At 34.9% G+C, this 22,435-nt stretch overlaps 1 protein-coding gene across 5 annotated transcripts in view; it reads right to left on the bottom strand.

The window, feature by feature from the left end:
* LOC106883597 (uncharacterized) overlaps positions 1 to 22,435 on the bottom strand; it is a 114,136-nt gene that overhangs the window by 40,449 nt on the left and 51,252 nt on the right. For all 5 annotated transcript variants that reach the window (XM_052970286.2, XM_052970285.2, XM_052970290.2 and 2 more), the window contains exon 2: positions 20,846 to 21,236. In XM_052970286.2, the coding sequence (XP_052826246.1) occupies positions 20,846 to 21,236 (391 nt within the window). The remainder of the gene's footprint in view (positions 1 to 20,845; positions 21,237 to 22,435) is intronic.

Raw genomic sequence — 22,435 nt, 5'->3', positions numbered from 1 at the left:
TTGAAAACAAAAATGCAGATTAAATCAAACAGAAGTTAATTTCATGTAGTCATTCATTATACATATTTTCTAACTGTATCCCATGCAGCACATGCTTCTTTTTTAGATATTTATCTAAAACAGCACATCCTAGTTAAATTTTTATGGAAAGCACCTGAAAAGGCAAAGACTACAAAGTGAAATTATATTTTAAATTATTATTAGTGTATGCAAGTAAGAAGATTTAGAACAAAAAATATTAAAATATAAATTTTAACTAAAATATTATCAGCTTTGTTACTGGTCTTGACAAACTATACATATATCAGTTGTTAAGTTAAAAAACAAATATAAAATATTTTAAAATATTATATTCCAAAAACAATATTTAATAATTGAAAAATAACTTATGGCTACCTTGTGCTTGATAAGATTTTGCTCATCTCATCTCATCTTCTTTGCTCACTTATTCTTGGGAGGGTCGTCGGAGTAGGGTCTTGTCAGACGCAATCATCCCCAACTTATCCAGCTGGATCCCCAAGCAAGACCAACCAAACTCATGGACATTATCCAACCATCTTGCTCATGATGTACACTTGGGTCTGCTACCAGTTGGCTTTGCCCATTTAAAACTATCAAGTTCAACATTTGACAAGCAGAACTTCAAACCTTCTCGTTTTCATATTTGTAATTTATTCTGCTGTTTAGCTAAATGGTGCTACTATGCTGAATCCTTTCTCAACAAAGTATGAAGAAGATGGTAACAACAGTAATTTTACTTTCTTCCAAAAGATAGAGGTATTTGTTTTTGTCATCACTGATACCACAATGTCCTACTTATATTATGTGTTCAAAATATTAATATTGTACCAGGTTTAAATAGTTTCCGGATCTTTTTTAAAACGGGGGCCACATTTTTCATTAATGTTTTACGTAGTGTTTTTGGTACCGAAAGACTTTCAAACTTCGTATACTTATCTATTTTGTGTTATAGAACAGAAAAATATTTTTGTATTTGAATTTATTTCATGTAAAAAATTGTCTTATTTCAATAATTTCAACCAATCACTGACAAGTATTCAGTTGTTTACATTTACTCCTTTGGCTGATGAAGCCATAGCTTCGTTTTATTTGCTTTTTTCATTTTAAATTTGCTTTTTTCATTTTAAATTTGCTTTTTTCATTTTCTCTTTTTTTTCTTTGTTTTATTTGCTTTTTTCTTTTTAAATTTGCTGTTTTACCCTAACCCTAACCCTAACCCTATCACCGATAGAATTGTTTCAGAATCGTTTGTTTATGTAGTCGGCACTTAATGTATATCGGCTGAATGGACGTCAGTGATTGGTTGAAATTACAGAAATACGACAACTTTCACATGGAATAACTTAGGGATTTCTTTTTTTTTAAGAAGACTAAGAGAAAAAGATGTTTTATATGACACATTCTACCAGTGTTCCAAGTTTCAAAGTGTTTCGTTAATGAAAAATGTGGCCCCCGTTTTAAAAAAGATCCTAGTTTCCTTCTACAAAAAATCACAACCTTTCAAAAACACCCAGTGCCCCCTCCAAATCATGTCATTGACATCTGCCATTCTCTTTGTGAGCTCACAATGCTCTCAAGGGAGCCCTACAATCCAAGTTTTAAAAAACCCTGGTTTGGAAGCACAATGCATTATTAAACAGTAACTGGGATCAATTTCTGAAGTCTAGAATCAGCAGGTCGACATTTTTAACTAAATGAGAGATAAACAAAAATCAAGAAGTAAAATATTAAGCACGAATTCCCAACATATTTCCATTTCATGGCTATTATTTATCAATGGTTTAGAAGCAAGTAATAGATAAAACAAAGGTGACTTAAGGTCACATTACTACTTCAAAGAAGGCCCAACTTTTGCTGAAAGTAAAACTTAGCAAGAGCAAACAATAAAACTTCCATGTTCAGCACTCATCCACACAGCCAACTGCTTACTTTTAATCCCTAAACCCCAGTGATAATTATTTCATCACATTATACAAAGCATATTACTTTTCTTGCCTGTTTTGATCCAGTTCTGTTAATTTACCATAAGGTAATTAAATAGCTGACAAATATCTTACATATAGGCTTGGATCCTGTTCTCTTACAGCTTAACACAGCAGGCTAACAAAAACAAGAGCAATTATACAGTGTTCCCACTAATTACAGCAATGAACTCCCCACCACTAAATACCTATTTACTGGTAGATGGTTTATATCACTAAATAAATGCTGCAATTTTGATGAAAAGTCAGGTACTGTACCAATTCAGCCAGCTGAGAAATTTGTTTCAGCTTTAAAATAGATGCTTAGACTTTATATCACAATTCAGTGATAAGAAATGCATCAATCAGTAAAATAATGCTTATTCTAAGAGCTGAAATATTTTCTGAATTTTCAGAAATAAAACCAAAGAAAAAAATTGATGCAATAGAATTCAATTACGGGTTCAGGCATGGTTATGTGGTAAGAAGTTTGCTTTCCAGTCACATGATCCTGGGTGGTACCTTGATTAAATGTCTTCTACTATAGACTGCCAACAATGATTTAGCTGGCTGAAACTTTGAAGTCACTGTCTACAACATTCTTGTTTAAGAATAATAAAATTGTAGACAACAAAAGTATGGAGTAACACATCAGATTAATGTGAAACTGTTATAACTGAACATAAAATTGTCATAACTAAACATAAAATTGCTATGGCTGAACATCAAATTATTATAACTGAACATAAAAACAAATATTAATGTGTGTGTGGGGGGGGGGTCTCACTTGACAACCAGTGTTGGTTTGTTTACATCACTGTAGCGGTTTGGCAAAAAGAAACAGAGAATAAGATTAGAAAACAAATAACAAGTACTGAGGTTGATTTGTTCAACTAAACCTGTCAAGGGAGTGCCCCAGTATGGTCAGTCTAATGACTGAAATGAGTAAAAGATAAAACATAATAAAAAAAAATCTGCAATGATGAAAAAATTTACAAAAGTGAATCATCACTGATGTGGTTCTATCACAATAATGTTGATGATTTATTAAATGTCTACATGTTTGAGATAATTTATTGTTATTATTGCTTATACATTTTTAAACTGTTAACCTTAACCATTTAGTATTCAGATTACTTTATCAAATGTGATTCTTATTTATTCATATTGTTTAAAATTAATCTTGCATTATCTTGTAGCTTTGAGATTTTGATGATGTGATTCTTCCCTGTATTTTGGATCAATTTGATCTCCAATCATTCAACCATCATCATGCAGCTTGATGTATACATAATGTCAGACTTGATAACTGAGTTACTGCTATCCTTAGTTTAGAAATAAAACTTCTAAATTTTAACCCTTTAGCATTCAGATTTCATTGTGAAATATAATGCTTATTTATTCATATTGTTTTGAATTAGTCATGCATTACCTTGTTGCTTTGAGATTTCAATGATGTGATTGTTTATTTTTAGTATAATATTTTAGGGTTAAGTGTGAAAAGCTGGATCTGACCAGTTTGAAGATAAAACAGGTAGAATATTTTGGCTGATTATCAGATATGGCTGGTTAAAATGCTAAAAGGCAAATCCAGTTCGGTATAATGTATAAATTCAAAAACAAAAACCTGATGATTGTTGGTGAACATAGTAATTGAAATGTAATGAACCTTTCACATCACTAAAAATGAGGTTAATAGCCTTGAAAGATATTTAGTGAGCAAAGAGGACTTCTGTAACACCAGAGTAAAGAAATGGCAGTTATGATACAAAGTGTCACAGAGTACATACACATAAACAGGATAATTGATGTTGAATAACTCCTAGCGGACCTCTTCAAGTAGCTTTTTCGCACAGAAATAGAAAATTGAAAACAAAGGAAAAAAGCATTTGATCAGCATTTGACTGGGGTTATCTATCTTTTCAGTAATCAGATTTTCTCAGATTTAAATTTTGAAAATGAAATTCCAATTAGAAACAGAATATGTTGCAAGTGATACTGTTGATTAGTGATCATTGAGTAGATAATTAAGAGAATAAGTGAGAAAAGTAGACTCAATGGTTTGTGAAAATGACTGGAAGGCAACCATGTCAAGTCTGCTAACATTAACGAGGAGGATACAGTAAATAAATGACCATACAAAAGTAGTGAGAGGACACTGTTAAAGAATACTAAGACAAATGTAGTATGTATACACAGACAAACACACAGAACACAATGCTACAGATGTTAATTGAATAAAAATTGTATAAAGAGAACCATATCACACATGCAGTGTGCCCTGGTGGTCAGCAATTGTAGAGGAGGAGACAATCCCTTCTAGATCAATTTTAGGCAGGATTGGAAGCTTCAATTTTAAATTAGAGATTAATGAAGAAGGTGCACAGAATATACACATTTCATTTTTTTTTCTTACACATTATAAAGACCTTAAAATTTCCAGTTGTTGGTGACCTTGTATGAGCCATTTCATCCTTATTTGAAAATGACAGTATTGCATAACCCAAGGCAAATAAATTATATTAAATTGAACATTTTACAAAGCTATTAGTGTATGAGACCATACAGTATTAGTGTGGATACTGTAAATTGAAAACAAATCAGTAATAGTAAAATTAGAGTAAGAAGAGGACTGGACTATAGGAGCAAGACTAGTATAGTGTAACAATAGGAACACATACAGTTATACTAGTAAGTTGTTGTTAAGCTCTATTTAATCCTGATCAGGTAACCATCCAATCATTTTTGTATGCACAGGGAACTCATTATCAAACCTGTTCTTTTAAAGACAGTAGGAAGTGATTTGAAGGACTTTAGCAGTTGTTTTTAGCAAGTTCAGTGACCCTGTTGAGGCCCACTCATAGATGCCTTATAAACAGGAGGATGTATTAATGGAAGCAACAAGCATACAAAGGCATTTAAATGAAGAAAAATAAAAGTCAGTAAACAGGGTTGATGACAGCATAGAAGGTATTTTGAGAGTGAATGACAGGCTGTAACAGAAAAATCAGTAAAGAGGAAATGAAATCATTAATAACACAGTTTATACTATCATTAACATCTTAGTAAGTGGTACTTATGGAGGGGTGAGTATATACAAATGTATGTGCATATAAACATTTGGTATAGGCATACAGGTATCTGTGTTTATGTATATACACACACACAGACGCATGTATACACACAAATATGCAATATATGTATGCATACATATATATATATATATATATATATATATATATATATATATATATATATATACATACACATATATCTTGTACACAAATACACACACACACACACACACAAACAAATATACCTATACACAGGTGATTAAGGTATTAAACTTCTAACCACATGGTTTCAAGTTCAGTCCCAATGTGAAGTACCTTTGACAAGTTTTTCACTTTGGTTCCAGGCCAACCAATGTCTTGTGAAGGAATTTGGGAGTCAAAATGTGTGCACGCATGCACGTGCATGCGTACATGCATGCGCCTGTTCTACTTTTTTATCTTTTTTACTTGTTTCAGTCTTTGAACTGTCACCATGCTGGGATACTGCCTTGAAGCATTTACTCTAACAATTTGACCCCAGTACTTATCTTTTAACCTGGTATTTATTATATCTGTCTCTTTTAGCCAAACTGCTAAATTATGGGGATGTAATCAGACCAACACCAGTTGTCAAGCAGCTGCGATGGACAAACACAAAGACAGCACACACACACACATACACGCGTGCGCACACACATACACACACACATGACAGGCTTCTTTCAATTTCTGTCTACCAAACCTATTCACAAGGTTTTGGTTCAGCCAGGGCCAGAGTAGAAGACACTTGCCCAAGATGCTGCATAGTGGAACTGAACCCAAGACCTCTTGATCAGGTAGCAAGCTTCTTAACATACAAGCTTGCTACAAATGTTATTCTACAATTAGAAATGGTGACATAACTGTTTGCAGCTCAGCTATAAACAGTGATGTCACCATTTGTGGCTGGGCTGCATTTTTGAATTTCTCTGGAGTAAAAAATCCCTTAATTGAAAAACAAATAAGGGTGGGCAACAGAAGAACAACCAGCCATAAAAACCCTTCCTAAGTTACCTCCTTTCTAAGCCTTACTAGCATAGAAAAACAAACATTAAACAAAACATTATGGATGCATAAGAGATCCAGTGGAATTGTGAGAAGATTATCAGATAAGGTTGCTTTCATGCATGGCAGATGTGCAGGAACAGTAAGTACTAAGAGCACGAGGGACTTAAACTCTCTCAAATGCCCAGGAGGCTCTCTTGAGGTAGTGAATAGTTTCTGCTATTTAGGTGACCAAATTAGTAATGGTGGTGGATGTTCTGAAAGTATTGTTTCTAGAATAAGAATAGGGTGGAGGAAGTTCAGAGAACTACTACTTCGGCTGGCAATAAAAGGACTCTCAGAGTGAAAGGTAGGTTGTATGATGCTTATGTGAGAACAGCTTTGTTACATGGTAGTGAGGCATGGGTTCTGACTGCAGAGGATATGCATAGGCTGGAAAGAAATGAAGGTAGTATGCTCTGTTGGATTTGCAACATCAGTGTGCATGACTGACAAAGCACAATTGTGTTGAGAGAAAAGTTAGGCATAAGAAGGATTAAATGTGGTATGCAGGAGAGGAGATTGCATTGGTTTGGATATGTGATGCATAGGAGTGAAGACAGCTGTATACAGAAATGCCTATTTATATATATATATATATATATATATATATATATATATATACATATATATATACATGTGTGTGTGTGTGTGTGTGTGTGTGTGTATAAAAATCTGTCCAAGGTTGATTTACACGTTCGCCACCACAACCTTGTTTAGCCCTTCCTGTTTGTTTTCACTGTCCTGTTTGTGTTACCAATTTTGACCCACAAAATCCCAAATTTTATTTAATTTGCTTTGGGGGAGTAACTGTTTTATCAAAAGCGTTTATTGTTGTTAAATGCATGAAATACGAGACTAGAAAAACAGCCAACATCTGATGGAGGGTCGTTCTTTATGTTGCTTGTCTTGTTTTCCATTTGTGCCTTTCATTATTCAAAAAAATAGCTCATATTTGATGTACTCATACTTCATATTTTTTGTTGTACATGTTTCATGACGTCCTGTGTCCACATATGCATATATATATATATATATATATATATATATATATATATATATATATGCGTATAGATGTAAATATGTACATATACATATGTATATATACATATATATATGTGTGTGTGTATATATATATATATATATATATATATATATATATATATATTATTTATATTATTATAGGATTGAACACCATGCATCCTCTTCCAAGTAAGTTTTATCTCTCTCTCTCTCTCTCTCTCCATATATATAGAATTATATATAAAAATATATATAAATATATAATTCATATTAAAATGTATGGGTCTGTAAATAAATAAATATACAGATGCATACATGCATAAATGCAAGCATGCCAGTATGTCACGCACACACACCCAATGCACATAACCATATACTAATGACCTAAATCTATATTTTGACTGGCGTCATGCCCTAATCCATTACAAAAGAAAATAAAATGAGCCTTAGATATTGAAGCTAAACATAACTGAATGCAGGCTACATTTCATTGACTCATTATCTTTAGAAATCGTAAGCTCCAAATAAATGCACAAATTTGCCACTCTGTTAAACTATTCTTTCCCTGCCAAAATTAAAAATCATAGTAAAATTTATAATGTATTTTTTTAATAATTTCATGCACAATTACTATTTTTTTTATTCCATAGTGAGGAAAGCCATAATTTATGACATTATTATCATTGTTTAACCCTTTAGCATCTAAACCGGCCATATCCAGCCCAAATATTCTACCAGTTTTATATCCAAACTTCTTAACTATATCTCCACCTTCAAGGGAAAATGAAATCAGTTATATGTATGCAATAGATATATGGTTGCACATACTGGTTCATGGAGCTGAATCTGCATCTGATAGCTACATCTATAAGAATAGTTAGTAGTGAGAAATCATCATCATTAACATTTTAAATCCTCTTTCCATGCTAAAACAGGCAGGATAGGAGAAAGTTCTTATTTGGAGTTACTGTCTCCCTAAAAGAGGACCACATCACACTCCTATATATTACATTCTTTTGACATGGTTTCTACAGCTGAATGTCTTTCCTAACATCATCCATATTACAGGGTGAAATAATGTATTTTATTGTAGTACCCACTCTAAAGAGATTGTATTTCCTCAGATTAAACAGACCTCTTGACCGTATGAGAGCAATGTGAATAATGAATGATGTAGAGGAATGAGTGTATTGGCTAACAGTAAAGAAAGGTGGTGATAGAGGATATTGAATAGTCATCCCTCATTACACAGGCATCATAATGGGAGAAGTATATTGATAAAGAGTGATGATAAAGGGATTGAATTTCAGTAGATCCAATGTGATCTCTTGCTACACAGGTGGTTGGTACAAAGAATAAGAGACAGTAAATATTTGATGAGAGAATAATAAGGAAGGGGACAGTAGTAGATAAACATAACAGGTAAGAAACTCGAATGTAGATATATCATACAACCCATCTTCTATCCCCATTATTTTAACATCACTTTTGATCATACTTTAATGAACAAGCTGGTATTTTCTAACACTGTGCCACAACTCATTGCAGTCCTTCATGTGAGACATCCTCTAGACCTCAGTGGTATCCTCTTTAAAAAGTACTTTTCCTGTAGTTGTCTTACTAAGAGGAGGATATCAATTGTAACTTTTCCTGACACAAAGTTAAACTCCATTTCAGTATGGCCAATTCACTGTAACCATCCTGGATAGCCACCCTCAAGATCTTTAGTAGATTAGATTGATCCCAGGACTTCTTTTATTGATCTTGCCTGTATGAAAGACAAAGTGAACCTGGACAAGATTTGAATTCATAACATAAAAATACTCAGCCAAATACTGCACAAGCCACTGTGTCTTATGTTGTACAAGTTCTGCCCTCCAACTAACCATATATAGAGAAAAATTCCTTTTTGTTTTCATTCATTAATATTTGGGTTAATACTGAATCAAATTTGTTTTTCGGTTATGTAAAAGAATGGCAAGGAGGTTCATATTGGTTGTAGCCCTACTTGTAGCACATCTTTCTTCATAAAAATACAAAGAGATAGTTTTCTTAGATTTTGTTGTAGTGCACAGAGTGTACCTTCTCACCATTGTTGCAGTTACCATCATATACTTCTATCATATATAAATCATCATCATCATCATCATCCTTTAAAGTCCATTTGCCATGATGGTATGGGTTAGATGGTTTGACCAGAGCTGGCAAGTTGCACCAGGTTCCAGTCTGATTTGGTTGGTTTCTACAGCTGGATGCCCTTCCTAACACCAACCACTTTACAATGTGTGCTAGGTGCTTTTAACACAGCAGCATAAGCGCTTTTACATGGTGCCAGCATGAGTGCTTTTTACATGATACTGGCACATGACACTTGCAGCCAATCTTCCACAGTGGAGGACAAGTACAATTAACTACCTGTCTGTACTCATGATTTATGAAATTCAAGAATATAAGCTATGAAATCAGCCAACATAAAGGAAGGACTTACACATATTAGCTGATGGAAATATTTTAACACATATTTGACTGAACATAGATACTGTATACAAGGTCGAGAATGATGATGTAGGTTACTGAAATGAAACAGCAAATGGAAAACAGCAAACAATAAAATCATAAGCCAATAAAGAAGTGCATTATATGACAGCATATGCAACATCGAGTGATGTGCAATTGTAAGGGTAATGTAATACAATTGAAACATCATGAAAAATTTATAAAAATAACTTTGTCATTATGAAGCTGGTGTTTTTTGAGGCATAATCAACAGGAAGCTTTGAGGGAACATCTTTCATTTAGATCGCTTGAAAACATAGACCCAAGGGCAGTTTAAGGAAGGATGGTAGCAAAAGGATTTAATCAACATTATTTCTATAAAAGATGAAATTTGATATGCAGACAATCAGGATTGCAGTCAGAGTTAAGGAGAGAGAAAACTTGCAAGGCCTAGTTAACAATAAGGTTTGTTGCAGCAATCTCCTTGTAATACAGTTTCATAAAACAAGCAGCCAAGTTTGCTAGTCTGTTTGTCTCTAATAAACATGCCCTAAATAGTCCTTAAATTTACACACTTAACATAAGACTCTCTGGTTAAAACAATGGATTATGTATTAGTGTTTATAATACAGTTAAAATAACAGAAACAATTTAGAATACTTCATTTGAGATGACTGAATGGAAAGCTCTCCATAGTGAAATCAGTAATGTGGTTGCTCAGTAAGAGATAGATACAAGGTTCAAAGCCCATGAGTGGACTTGTTATTCTTTTCTCTCTCAAATTGGCAATTACAATATCTAATATGATTTGCTTTATTCTGATTGTTAAATTTTAGTTTTAATTCAAGATTTTAAATCAGTAATTATAGAAGTATACTCTAAAGTACTGCTCATAATTAAAATGCATACATATAGCTATGTGGTTAGGAAGTTCACTTCCCAACCATGTGATCTTGAGTTCAGTACCACAGTACAGTACCTTGGACAAGCATCTTCTACTATAGCTCCAGGCCAACCAATGCCTTGTCAGTAGATTTGATAGATAGAAACTGAAAGAAAACCATTGTAATGTGTACATGCGTGTGTGCGTGTGTGTGTACACCCTTTTCTAGACATCACGTGATGGTTGTAAAGCAGTGGTTCCCAAACTTTTTCAGGCTGCCACCCACTTGGAACCTGACCACATTCCATGCACCAACACCACCCCCTCTCACCACCACAAACATAGATCATTTTCTGCAGCAAATTCAAAACAACTGTATTTCACAAATAAAACTTAACCTAATTAACCCATTATCTTGGGTTTTGCTTCCATCCATCATCCCCTTTTGGTCACCCATTACCACCCTGTTTTTCTTCAATACCCCCACACACACACCTGGATCTTTCCATCACCCACAAGAGGACAGTAAATGAACATCATCAGCATACAAGTGGGGTACTTTGTTTCTAGTCTTCTGCGAAAAACATGTGTAGCTATTGGAGAAATATCTTTTTTGGAAACAGGTGAGGGCTGGTAACATGAAGGGTATCCAGCCATAGAAAAATCTGCCAGAACAAATTTTGTCCATGCAAGCATGAAAAAGGGGATGTTAAATAATAATAATAATAATCCTTTCTACTAAAAGCACAAGGCCTGAAATTTTGAGAGAGGGAATTAGTTGATTACATTGATCCCAGTACTCAACTGGTACTTATTTTATCAACCCCGAAAGGATAAAAGGCAAAGTCAACCTCAGCGGAATTTGAATCCAGAACGTAAAGACAGATGAAATGCTGCTAAGCATTTTGCCTGGTGTGCTAACAATTCTGCCAGCTCACAATCTTAATAATAATAATAATCCTACAACACTTCGCAAATATCTCCAAGTAAAACCACCAATAGAAGAGAATGCGACCAATGACTGTGTGTACTCCATCCCAGGCAGCTGTGGTAGGTTATACAAAGGCAAAACATGCTGCCCCCTCAAAATAAGGATAGACAAACATCACAAAGCTGTGACACGAGGAGATATTGATAAATCGGGTATAGCTGATCATGGATGGAAAAATGGAGACCACCTCCCCCTGTGGGATGAAGTTAAAATAATAGACAGAGAACACCAATGGAAAATACAAAAACTAAAAGAGGCAGCACATATTCTAGGACATAATAACCTCCTAAGCAGACCTGGTGCAGATATGAGTAGCATGTGGGAACCAGTACTAAGGAAGGATAGGAGAATATTAGATTTACAAGCCCTAAAATTCACTCCATAATTGTCCATGGGCATATGTCATAGTGATCAAAAGCACGGGCTACTAACCCCAAGATTCCAAGTTCAATTCCAGGCAGTGACCTCAATAACAGTAACAATAATAATGACATCGAAAAATACCTTAGGAATGAGAACCCAGGATCGAAATTTTCCCAAGACACCGGATGAAGGCTGGAGGGTATATCAGCCGAAACATGTTAACAACAAACAAGATGAGGACAAATATCCATCAAATGTAAATAATGTAAATAATAATAATCCTTTCTATTATAAGCACAAGGTCTGAAATTTGGGGGGAATGGGGACTAGTCAATTACATCGACCCCAGTTTCAATTGGTACTTAATTCATTAGTCCTGAAAGGATGAAAGGCAAAACTGACCTCAGAGGAATTTGAACTCAGAATATGAAGACAGACGAAATGCACCTAAGCATTTTGCCCAGCGTGCTAACGACCTTGCCAGCTCACCACCTTAATAATAATGATGATGATGACAAAGATAATTTTATCAGCTTGCAAACAATGTGAAACAGTGAAAAGAAATATTTATTCACATAAAAATTTAAGGAAACGACAAGAAAATTTAGATGAAAAAATGAGATTTAATCAATTTATAAGAGTACAGAAGAGAAAATTAAGAACAGATGCTGTTCTTTCTTCAAAAGGAAAAATGCTTCTCAAACTCAATATTAACAACAAACAAGTATATTTGAAGGAGAGAGAAAAATATTTTTTTAAATGTCTGACAAAAGATAACTCTCTTTAGATTAAACTTCAAAGACTGTACTGGATGTTTAAAAAAACCTCCAATCTATATGTTATTTATTTAGAAGTCCTAACTGCTTCAAATGACTTAGTTTGAGAGATAAGGGAATAGATATTATTTTTTTTTTCTTTCATCTCTCTCTCTCTCTCTCTCTCTCTCTCTCTCTCTCTCTCTTGAATGGCCAAGTAGTTTTGATGAAGTAGCCTCTACAAGCTTAAATTAATACTAACTTTTTAATTAAGCACAAAATTACAAATTTATAAAGGTGCAAGATATCCATGCTTTTCTGGGGGTTATCAGGAGTTAAAATAACAATGAAATGGTTTCATTCAGGATCATAATCTCGATTATGGACCTGACACATTAAGTGCAGAAAGTAAACATTTATAAGAGAGAAGAATGAGATTGTGTGATATTTATGCCTTTCTCAAAATATTGGCAGTATAAATATATTGATGTGATTAGACGGAATTACAATAAGGTCACAAACAACTCAAAAGTAGACTGGTTAAGATCCTTATGGCTGCTTTTATTGTTCAACCTAAGTCAGTCTTGGTCAAGCAGGCATATCATCATCATCGTCATCATCATTTAATGTCCGCTTTCCATGCTGGCATGGGTTGGACAGTTTGACAGGAGCGGGCTAGGTAGAAGACTGCACCATGCTTCACTGTCTATTTTGGCATAGTTTTTATGGCTGGATGCCCTTCCTAACACCAACCACTCCACAGAATGGACTGAGTGTTTTTTATGTGGCACCAGTACAGATGAGGTCAGTTTTTCCATGGTTTTATACAGTTGGATGCCCTTCCAAATGCCAATCACTTTACAATGTGGACTGGGTGTTTTTTACATGGCATCAGCACTGGCAGGGTCACCAAGTAACTTGCAAGATAAAAATCCTTTGAGAGGGGATGGGGTATTGGGGGAGGTGATCTTGTGTCAGATGATGAAAGGTTGGAGTGTGACAGAAAAACAGAAACATGTCTTATTGTAGAGGAGAAAGAATTCCATTCAAGACCATTTCATTATTTATTTATTTATTTATTTATTTCAGACAAGTGCGTCTAGGACTACATTATCCAAGAAGAACAAAAGGTAAATTTTACCTCAGTAGGATATGAACTCAGAATGTAAAGAAACATAACTAAACATCACAAGCATTTTGTCTGCCACTCAAATAAATATATCAATCTTCTACCCTCGGATCAATCAGTTCTGACATTGAGCGTTCCAGTTGTTCATTCAAGAGAAATACCTACTGATTGGAGGCCAAGTGTTCCTCTGACACATGTACACCGAAAGTAAGATGGAATCCAGATTTTATAGTGTGTGACAATTTTGACCTTTTGAAATACAAATCCAGTCAATGCAACAGGTTTCCATAGTTTCCTTCTACCCAATTTCCCTTACAAAGCTTGGGTTGGCCCAAAACTATATCAAAAGAAACTTGTTCAATATGTCACACAGTGAGATCAAAAGTGGAACCTCATAATTGCAAAGCAAACTTCTTAATCACCCAGCATGCCTGTGTCCATACACCTATGACAGCACAGATACTGTGTCAACAAGCATCTCCAAACATATACAGTGAGGTGGCTATTTTGACAAAGGAAAATACAAGCTACACAGTAGGAAGATGAATAGAAGATATGATAAGATAAAGACAATGGTATTTCACTGATATGAATGCCTTATCTGTTTCATTAACCTCACAAGTAGAGATCAAAGTGTATGAAGAAACTACATTTACACTACACAAACACACAGAATTAAACAATAAGTATATAGACAATTTGAAGTATATAGACATTTGAAGCAAGTATATAAACGCATTTTCCACTGTTCAAAGCAGTGCTGGAACTCTTGCGAAGTGATGCCTTTTAATGCCTCTGTTGTTTTTCTCTTCACTTCTTCCACATATGCAAATTCCACAGTACTAGCTTTCATCATCAGTTATGACCTTCGAAAAATGGTCCAGATCAACTTCCAGCTGTTCTTTCAGTTCACGAAACGCATTCAGTTGTGACTACCTTTGATCTTTTGTAAGCAGGCGAGGCACAAATTTTGCTGCAACACTTTGCATTCAGAATTCCTCACTCAAAATTTGTTGGCAGGAGCTCCGGGACACACCAGTCATATCAACAAATCTGTCAAGTGTTCAGTGATGGTCCTCAGTTCATGAATTTTCATGATGTTTTCATTTGTTTGGTAGGTCAACAGACGTCCTGAACAAGGTTGGTCCTCAAGCGACAAGTGACCATTTCTAAAGCGTGAAAACTATTTGTAAGCTTTGCAGTGTCCTTGTAAGCTGTTTGAAGCATGACAACTGTTTCAGCCCCCATTTTCCCCAGCAGAAAACAGAATTTCATGGAAGCATGCTGTTCCTTCATTTCAGCCATTGCAAAAATTGATGAACATGGGAGAAGCACTGCACCACGTGGTACAACTTCACTCGATGATGTTGATCAGCATACTGATGCCTGAGGGTCACGTCAAGTGGCTTCTAGTGGCAGAGGCCTGAACTACAATGGGCTTGTCCCACAGAGAACATTTCCAGCTACTTTTGGGTACCCCTTCATATGTCTATTTTAAATAGTGACTACTCCACAATAGAAAACAATAATTACAGAATTGTTGCCTATGTGCAAAGCTGAATATACAGAGAGAAAAAAAGGCATCCCAAATATACTTTTGGTATTTGCTTAATCATTTAGGAAGATAAGAAAGGAAATATCTAAATCTTTTAATTTGGTAGAATCATTTTTAAAAATATGATTTAGAGTCTGCATGAGATTTAAAATAGCCAAACATAATCAAACTGCTTTGTTTTAAATTAAACTGAAGAAACCACACACACACGCACACATATATCTATAAATATAATTGTGACTATTAGGCAGCCATTTTCAGGTGCCTGTAAATAAACACTGAGACTCAACACACTTCACCTGATACTCTATATTCTCAGTACATGTAAATATGTAAACAGTTTTCTATGATGTGAAAGGAGGAACAAATTTTAAGTAAATATATGACTAAAATACAGACAAAATGAATTGAAAGATAAATAGATAGGAAAATATATGCGACAGTAGATAGTACTAATGAAGAGGGAAGAAGAAGAGAACAAAGAGACAAGAAAAAAAAAAACATAACCATGACAGAAGTGAATAACAAAAGCTAATATCATTTAAAAAGAACAATGGAAAGCAGAAGTAGTAGTGCCAAACAAGATGCCTTGAAGTAATTCAGTTATAATCTTTACATTCTGAGTTTATGTCTCAGCAAGACTGACTTTCCAAAATCTGTGAGACCTTGATAATATATAACAGCGAGTACATAACAACCTAACATCTTTCTACAGCACTAAAATACAATCACTACACATATGAGGGGGTGCTGAAAAGTTCTTGGCTTTCGGTAAAAGAAAATACAGGAGGATCAGTTAATTACGATTTTATTCAACATATTCCCCTCTCTGATTCACACACTTATTGCAGTGGCCCTTCAGTTTTTCTAAGCCCTGTAAGAGAACTAAGAAGATCAGGCCTCCAACCAGGCCTTTCACAACACCCTTATAGCTAGGAACTTTTCAGCATCCCCTTGTACCAAGGAAATGATCATGTAACACAACACCCCTCTTACACAAAACTCAATACAAGCTTAAACCCTCAAGCTTTATCCAAATGCTAAACCTCACAATCTCTGATAATCTCTAATGGTAACTACACACATAACATTCATAAAACTGAATCCCAAAGACAAGGCTTCTTCTTCAAAACAAGAAAAAATACCTCAGTATTTCCAGTTACTGGCCCTCTACAAAGTACAAGAGTGGCCCACATTAGAATACTACTGACAGATCAGGGACAGTATTTCACACACACACACACACACACACACACACACACACACACACACACACAGCTAGACTGCATCATTCTTGTCCAGAATCACAGCTCTCTGTGTTCTTGTTCACATCTTCCCTATAAGCATCAGCCTAAAGAAGTTCTAAATAACAAAACAAGATTGCTATTGAAAAGCTAAATTGACCTGGCAGGTTTTCAGCTCAAAGCAAAAGGGTTTCAATTACAGAATACTGCAAAGCATTATCTCTAATCTTTTAATTAACTCTAACCTTACATCATAAGATGATTGTCTTGCTGCTGGTTATGTTAACAAAGAGGAAAAACTTTTTGACAAGTCGCAAAACTAATAATGGCTTCAAATTTTAGCACAAGGCCAGCAAGTTTGATGGAGGAAAGGGTAAGGTGATTACATCAACTCTAGTGCTCAACTGATACTTATTTTATCAACCCCAAAAGGATGAAAGGCAGAGTCAACCTTGGTGGAATTTGAACCCAGAGCATAAAGATGGACAAAATGCTGCTAAGCATTTTGCCTGAAGTGCTAATGATTCTGCAAGCTCACAGCCTTACTCTCAAAACTAATAACAATACTTTATGGTCTTTTATTCTCTACTAGTTCATTCATTGGACTGATGCCATACTAGAGGGTACACCAACATATGTATGCTAGACAAAAAAGAACTAACAAAAGAATGTTAAAAAATAAGAGCACTAGTGCAAAAGAGCAACACATAAAAAAAAAAACATTCAATAACAGAAAATCCAAAACATTTTAAGTTTAACAACTATTCTTTAATTTAAGGGAACAATATTACTCTTTTACTCTTTTACTTGTTTCAGTCATTTGACTGTGGCCATGCTGGAGCACTGCCTTTAGTCGAGCAAATCGACCCCAGGACTTATTCTTTGGAAGCCTAGTACTTATTCTATCGGTCTCTTTTGCCGAACCGCTAAGTTACAGGGACGTAAACACACCAGCATCGCTTGTCAGGCGATGTTGGGGGACAAACACAGACACACAAACATATACACAAGCATACATATATATATATATACATATATACGACGGGCTTCTTTTCAGTTTCCATCTACCAAATTCACTCCCAAGGCTTTGGTTGGCCCAAGGCTATAGTAGAAGACACTTGCCAAAGGTGCTACGCAGTGGGACTGAACCCAGAACCATGTGGTTTGTAAGCAAGCTACTTACCACACAGCCACATTTCTTTCAATATTGTTCCAATAGTGAGGATATTAAATTATATTGTAGATTAAATTATATTATTTCACAACAATCACTTTACACTTCAGCTAAACGTTTAAAAGGAGATGACTAGATTGATATACATGTTAAATAAAACAAAATAAAATAAAACAAAACATTTATTTACCAATGCCAGTACATAAACTGTCAAAGAGCATACTTAAAAGAACATATATTTGATGTCTAAAAACCAAGAAATATCTCAAGCAGTCATTTCTGTAAGATATACTTTGCAAGAAATTCAGACAGTGCAATCCATCATCCTCCCTTCTCCACTCATCCCCACTAACATGTATATAACTTCTATATGTTTCTTTTGTAGATCCAATACTTGGAGCTATTTTAAGGATTTTTATCAAATCAATAGATGAAGCCAACCCCAAATTTGTGCAGTCTTCTCTTCTGAAAACTCAATTCCATTCTTATACAATAACAGAAACTTTCAACAATTCTTGACTCATTGTCATTATTGATGAATTCAAATTCTGTCACAGTCAACTTTGCCTTTCATCCTATTGAGGTCAATAAAATAAAGAACCAGTTGACAAACTCCACTCCCCCAAATTTCAGGCCCTGTACCTATATTAGAAGCCATTATTAATATTGATGAGAAACAACTGTTATTAAGGTCAGCATAAAAATCTATGTGGCAAAAATAATTAGCAGCATCAATTTGAAAATAAGCAGTAGGATATTACTAATGATGTAATGTCATTCAGTCTCTTGTAAAAGCACTCATTTGTCATTTTTCTTTTTGTCAGTTGGTGTTCCTTTGTTTGATATACATACCTTAGCTCACTATACTAGGGCACTGCTTTCAAGGGTATAGTTGATTTAATCAATCAGGGTACTTGTAAACTGCTACTCATTTTAACAACCCCAGAGGTATAAAGGCAAAGTTGACTTCAACCAGATTTGAACTCAAAGTGTAAATTAGCATCACTAAACACTGTAAGATATTGTCCACTAAATTACTAGTAATCTACTGCCATAGAAACAATTTAAAGTCAGAAGATGGAGTGGGGAAGAACATCTACTAAAAGGCACTTTGTCTGGCTCCCAACTATATTTCGACTATTCTAATAATAGCATTCTTCTTTGTAGTTTTGTTTGCATAACATTAACTGTGTCATGGAATTTGATATTAGTATCAAAAATGATGACAATACCATAAATTTGACAAGGATAATGCTAATTTATAATTCAATGAGATGTTCTCTGTGGATATAAAATTATTATATGATTTTTTAAAAATAATACATTATATCTGAAAAGGAAAAGAAAGAAATTTGTTTACAAAAAATAAAGGAAATAACATTTCCAATAGATTTTCTGCATGTCTAAGCAGATAAGGTCTTGATTTCTCAACTGGAGATATGCAGTTTTATATCCCATCAGTGGTAAGAGTATTATGTACCATTAACAAAACATCAAATATTTACACTATCACTTTCCAGCAAAGGAAACAAGAAGAAACATTGACTCTTAGTGCAAGGCACTGAATTTTCCAACTTCATTTAACTGACAGTAGACCAGGTAAGAACAGAAAAGGGAGCATTCCAGTTTGGTGGTCCTTGGAATGGGATATTTGGAATAGGATTTACAAAATGAAGAAATATAAAGAGCAGATTGCAACAGACAGCTTCTAATGAGGCTGAAATGCAACCAATAAGATTTCAAGTGCAGAGTCCAGTACAGAAACAGAAGAGGTACAGAGCCAAACTATCTTAAGTATAGGCCTGAAACTGAAGGTGTCTAAGGCAGAAGTAATTAGCTCACTGTTAATAGACATAAAATACAGTTCAATATCTATTTACTGTGTTTCTCAATCCCTTCACTTATACTCAACATCTAACCAGTTGACATCTACAAATTACAAACAGATTATAGCTTGAAAAAGAAACATCAAGAGGCCATGACATACTTGACTCAGGGTTGATCTTATTCCTGGTAGAATGTAACCTTAGATATCCACATTATTTCAATAAGCCATCAAGTGCTCAAAACCCTTCTGATAAAATTCTCTGGTCCTAAGAGGCAAACTATCTTTTATCTATTTGTCTATTTCATCATTCACAGTCCCCATTGCACCAACTATCATTGGCACAATCATCATCATCATCATCATCATCATCATTGTTTAACGTCCGCTTTCCATGCTAGCATGGGTTGGACGATTTGACTGAGGACTGGTGAAACCGGATGGCAACACCAGGCTCCAATCTAATTTGGCAGAGTTTCTACAGCTGGATGCCCTTCCTAACGCCAACCACTCAGAGTGTAGTGGGTGCTTTTACGTGTCACCCGCACGAAAATGGCCACGCTCGAAATGGTGTCTTTTATGTGCCACCCGCACAAGCCAGTCCAGGGGCACTGGCAACGATCTCGCTCGAAAATCCTACGGGAGCCAGTCAGGCGGTACTCGCAACGGCCACGCTCAAAATGGTGCATCTCATGTGCCACCCGCACAAGAGCCAGTCCAGGGGCACTGGTTTATGATTATTATTATTTAACATTTAATAGTTTCAAGCAAATTTCTATTGCATCACCTGCTACACTTCCATGTTACTGAGGTGTGTACTACATAGTGTGTGTGGGGGGGGGGGATATAAACTCATCCCAGTATTATATTGCATGTTTGTTTTGTTAAGGGGTTTGGCTGCAGTCCTTTGTTGTATTCATATTGCATTGTGTGTTGTGCGTGTAATGCAAGTTGTGTTCTTCTGTTTAGTATCCAGCCTGTAGAGTACATGTTGTGAGGGTTGTTTATTTTATTGGATATTTGCTGTGTAAAGTAAGTTTTTGGATTGTTTTATTTGGGTTGTACTACTGAATTGATAGTGTCTTACATAGGATATGGGCTGTTCTTAGCAGGGCTATTTTTTGGATAGTGTATAGTGTTGAAGGTCTGGGTATAGTTTCTAATTATTATTATTATTACTATTATTATTTACATTCCATAAATCAAACAAATTAAAGTATTTAAACTTAAAGAAATGTTGAATCAGGAGACAAAAAGAGTACATTAAATAAGTGAAAATGTCAACTCACGGTAAATCTGGCACGTTGTTCCATAGTTTCATATCCGATAATTGGTACCTGTACTGGAATATTGGAATAAGCTGAAATATAAAATTCTCCATCATCGTTGTAAGAAATATTTCCCCTTTGTTTGTCCAAGGAATCTAAAGAACCCTGACTAACACTTCTACTGTTCTTAGTTCTTGTGGAACTTGGACTAACAGGGGTTGAAAAATCAATGTTCTTTGCATCATTGCTCAATTTGGAATCTTCCATGACTTCTTCTGCAGAATCTAAGTCTCCTTCAGCATATTGCACTTTGCTTCTATCTAGTAAATACACTTTGGAACTACAAGGTTTCACAACATTTATATTTTTATCCAGTCCAAATTCTTTCTCCATGCTTTGTTCTGGTGACACTCTGGAATAAAAGAGAAAAGAAAACTTGTAATTATGACAAGAATGAATGTTTCAGTAAGATAGTCAATATAAATATCGTGAGAAAAAAGGGAAAAAATGATATAAGGAGAAAGAATGATGTCGCATAATCTAAATGTTACTATTTCCAAAATACTTATCTCAGCCGAGATACTTGTTCTAAAAATTCCCCCTAGTCAAGGTGGTAGATGAAGTAATACTCCCAAGGTCCTTGATTTTCTCATAGCAGAAATAATAAGAAGCTTGGCTGAAGAGAGAAAAAGTGAAGAGAAAGAAAAATACTCCCTTCTACCCTCCTTCTACATTGGCATACACTTTAATCAGTCTTCCACACCAAAATAGACTTCTTTTTTTTTCTACATTCAGTTCAACTCTTTCATCTTAATGCGTCTCATTAACTTTTTTCTTTCATTTTTGTTGATTCACTTTGTCCTATGTTAATTCATTCAAGATATAGTGAGAAGACAAACCATGTGCTTAATTAGCTTGCATTAACTGAAATAAATAACATACAAAGATTTGAAGTTCTTCAAGAGGAGTGACTTAATTTGATAATGTGAAAACATATTTTGTAGAGAAACAACAGCAAAAACAATATGATATTGAATGGTCAAGTTTCAATGATAAAATTTTCAATATTCTCTGACAAAGGCCTACCTCTTGGCACTGCATTAACATCATCAGCAACTTTGAACAGAATTCCCAAAGTTGTCATAATGGGAATAATAGCATGCTAAGTTAACTGTAGAAGAATGGTAGGTTAACTATTAGCTGTAGTAGAAACTCTTTCTCTCTTCCACTACACCACAAGTATTCCAAGAACAGCAAAGTAAAGAACAAACAACAAAATAAGCCTGAATAGAATATAAGTAGGTATATCTGCATGTCTGTGTACAAATACATTCACACACACACACATATAAACAATGAAAGATATGTAAGAGTGTAGCAAGTTGGTGATGGTGGTGGTGATGGAATTAATTATATAGTGTAGGTACTGTTGCTGTTTTAGCTGTTCTTGCTTTTCTGAAAATAGACATAAGAAACCAGATAAAAGGAGGAGGGAGGGAGGGAGAGAAGGAGGATGAACTTATTTAACTTATTAATACTTCCTGACTCCTTAGAAGTCCTGCGGTACTCATAGATATTAAACACACACACTTGTATATCTGTGTGACAGAT

This window comes from Octopus bimaculoides, chromosome 1, assembly GCF_046866305.1.
Source record: "Octopus bimaculoides isolate indiv1 chromosome 1, ASM4686630v1, whole genome shotgun sequence".
NCBI classification, from domain to species: domain Eukaryota; kingdom Metazoa; phylum Mollusca; class Cephalopoda; order Octopoda; family Octopodidae; genus Octopus; species Octopus bimaculoides.
The sequence above is the reverse complement of the archived record's forward strand: the minus strand, read 5'-3'. Positions and strand labels throughout refer to the sequence as shown.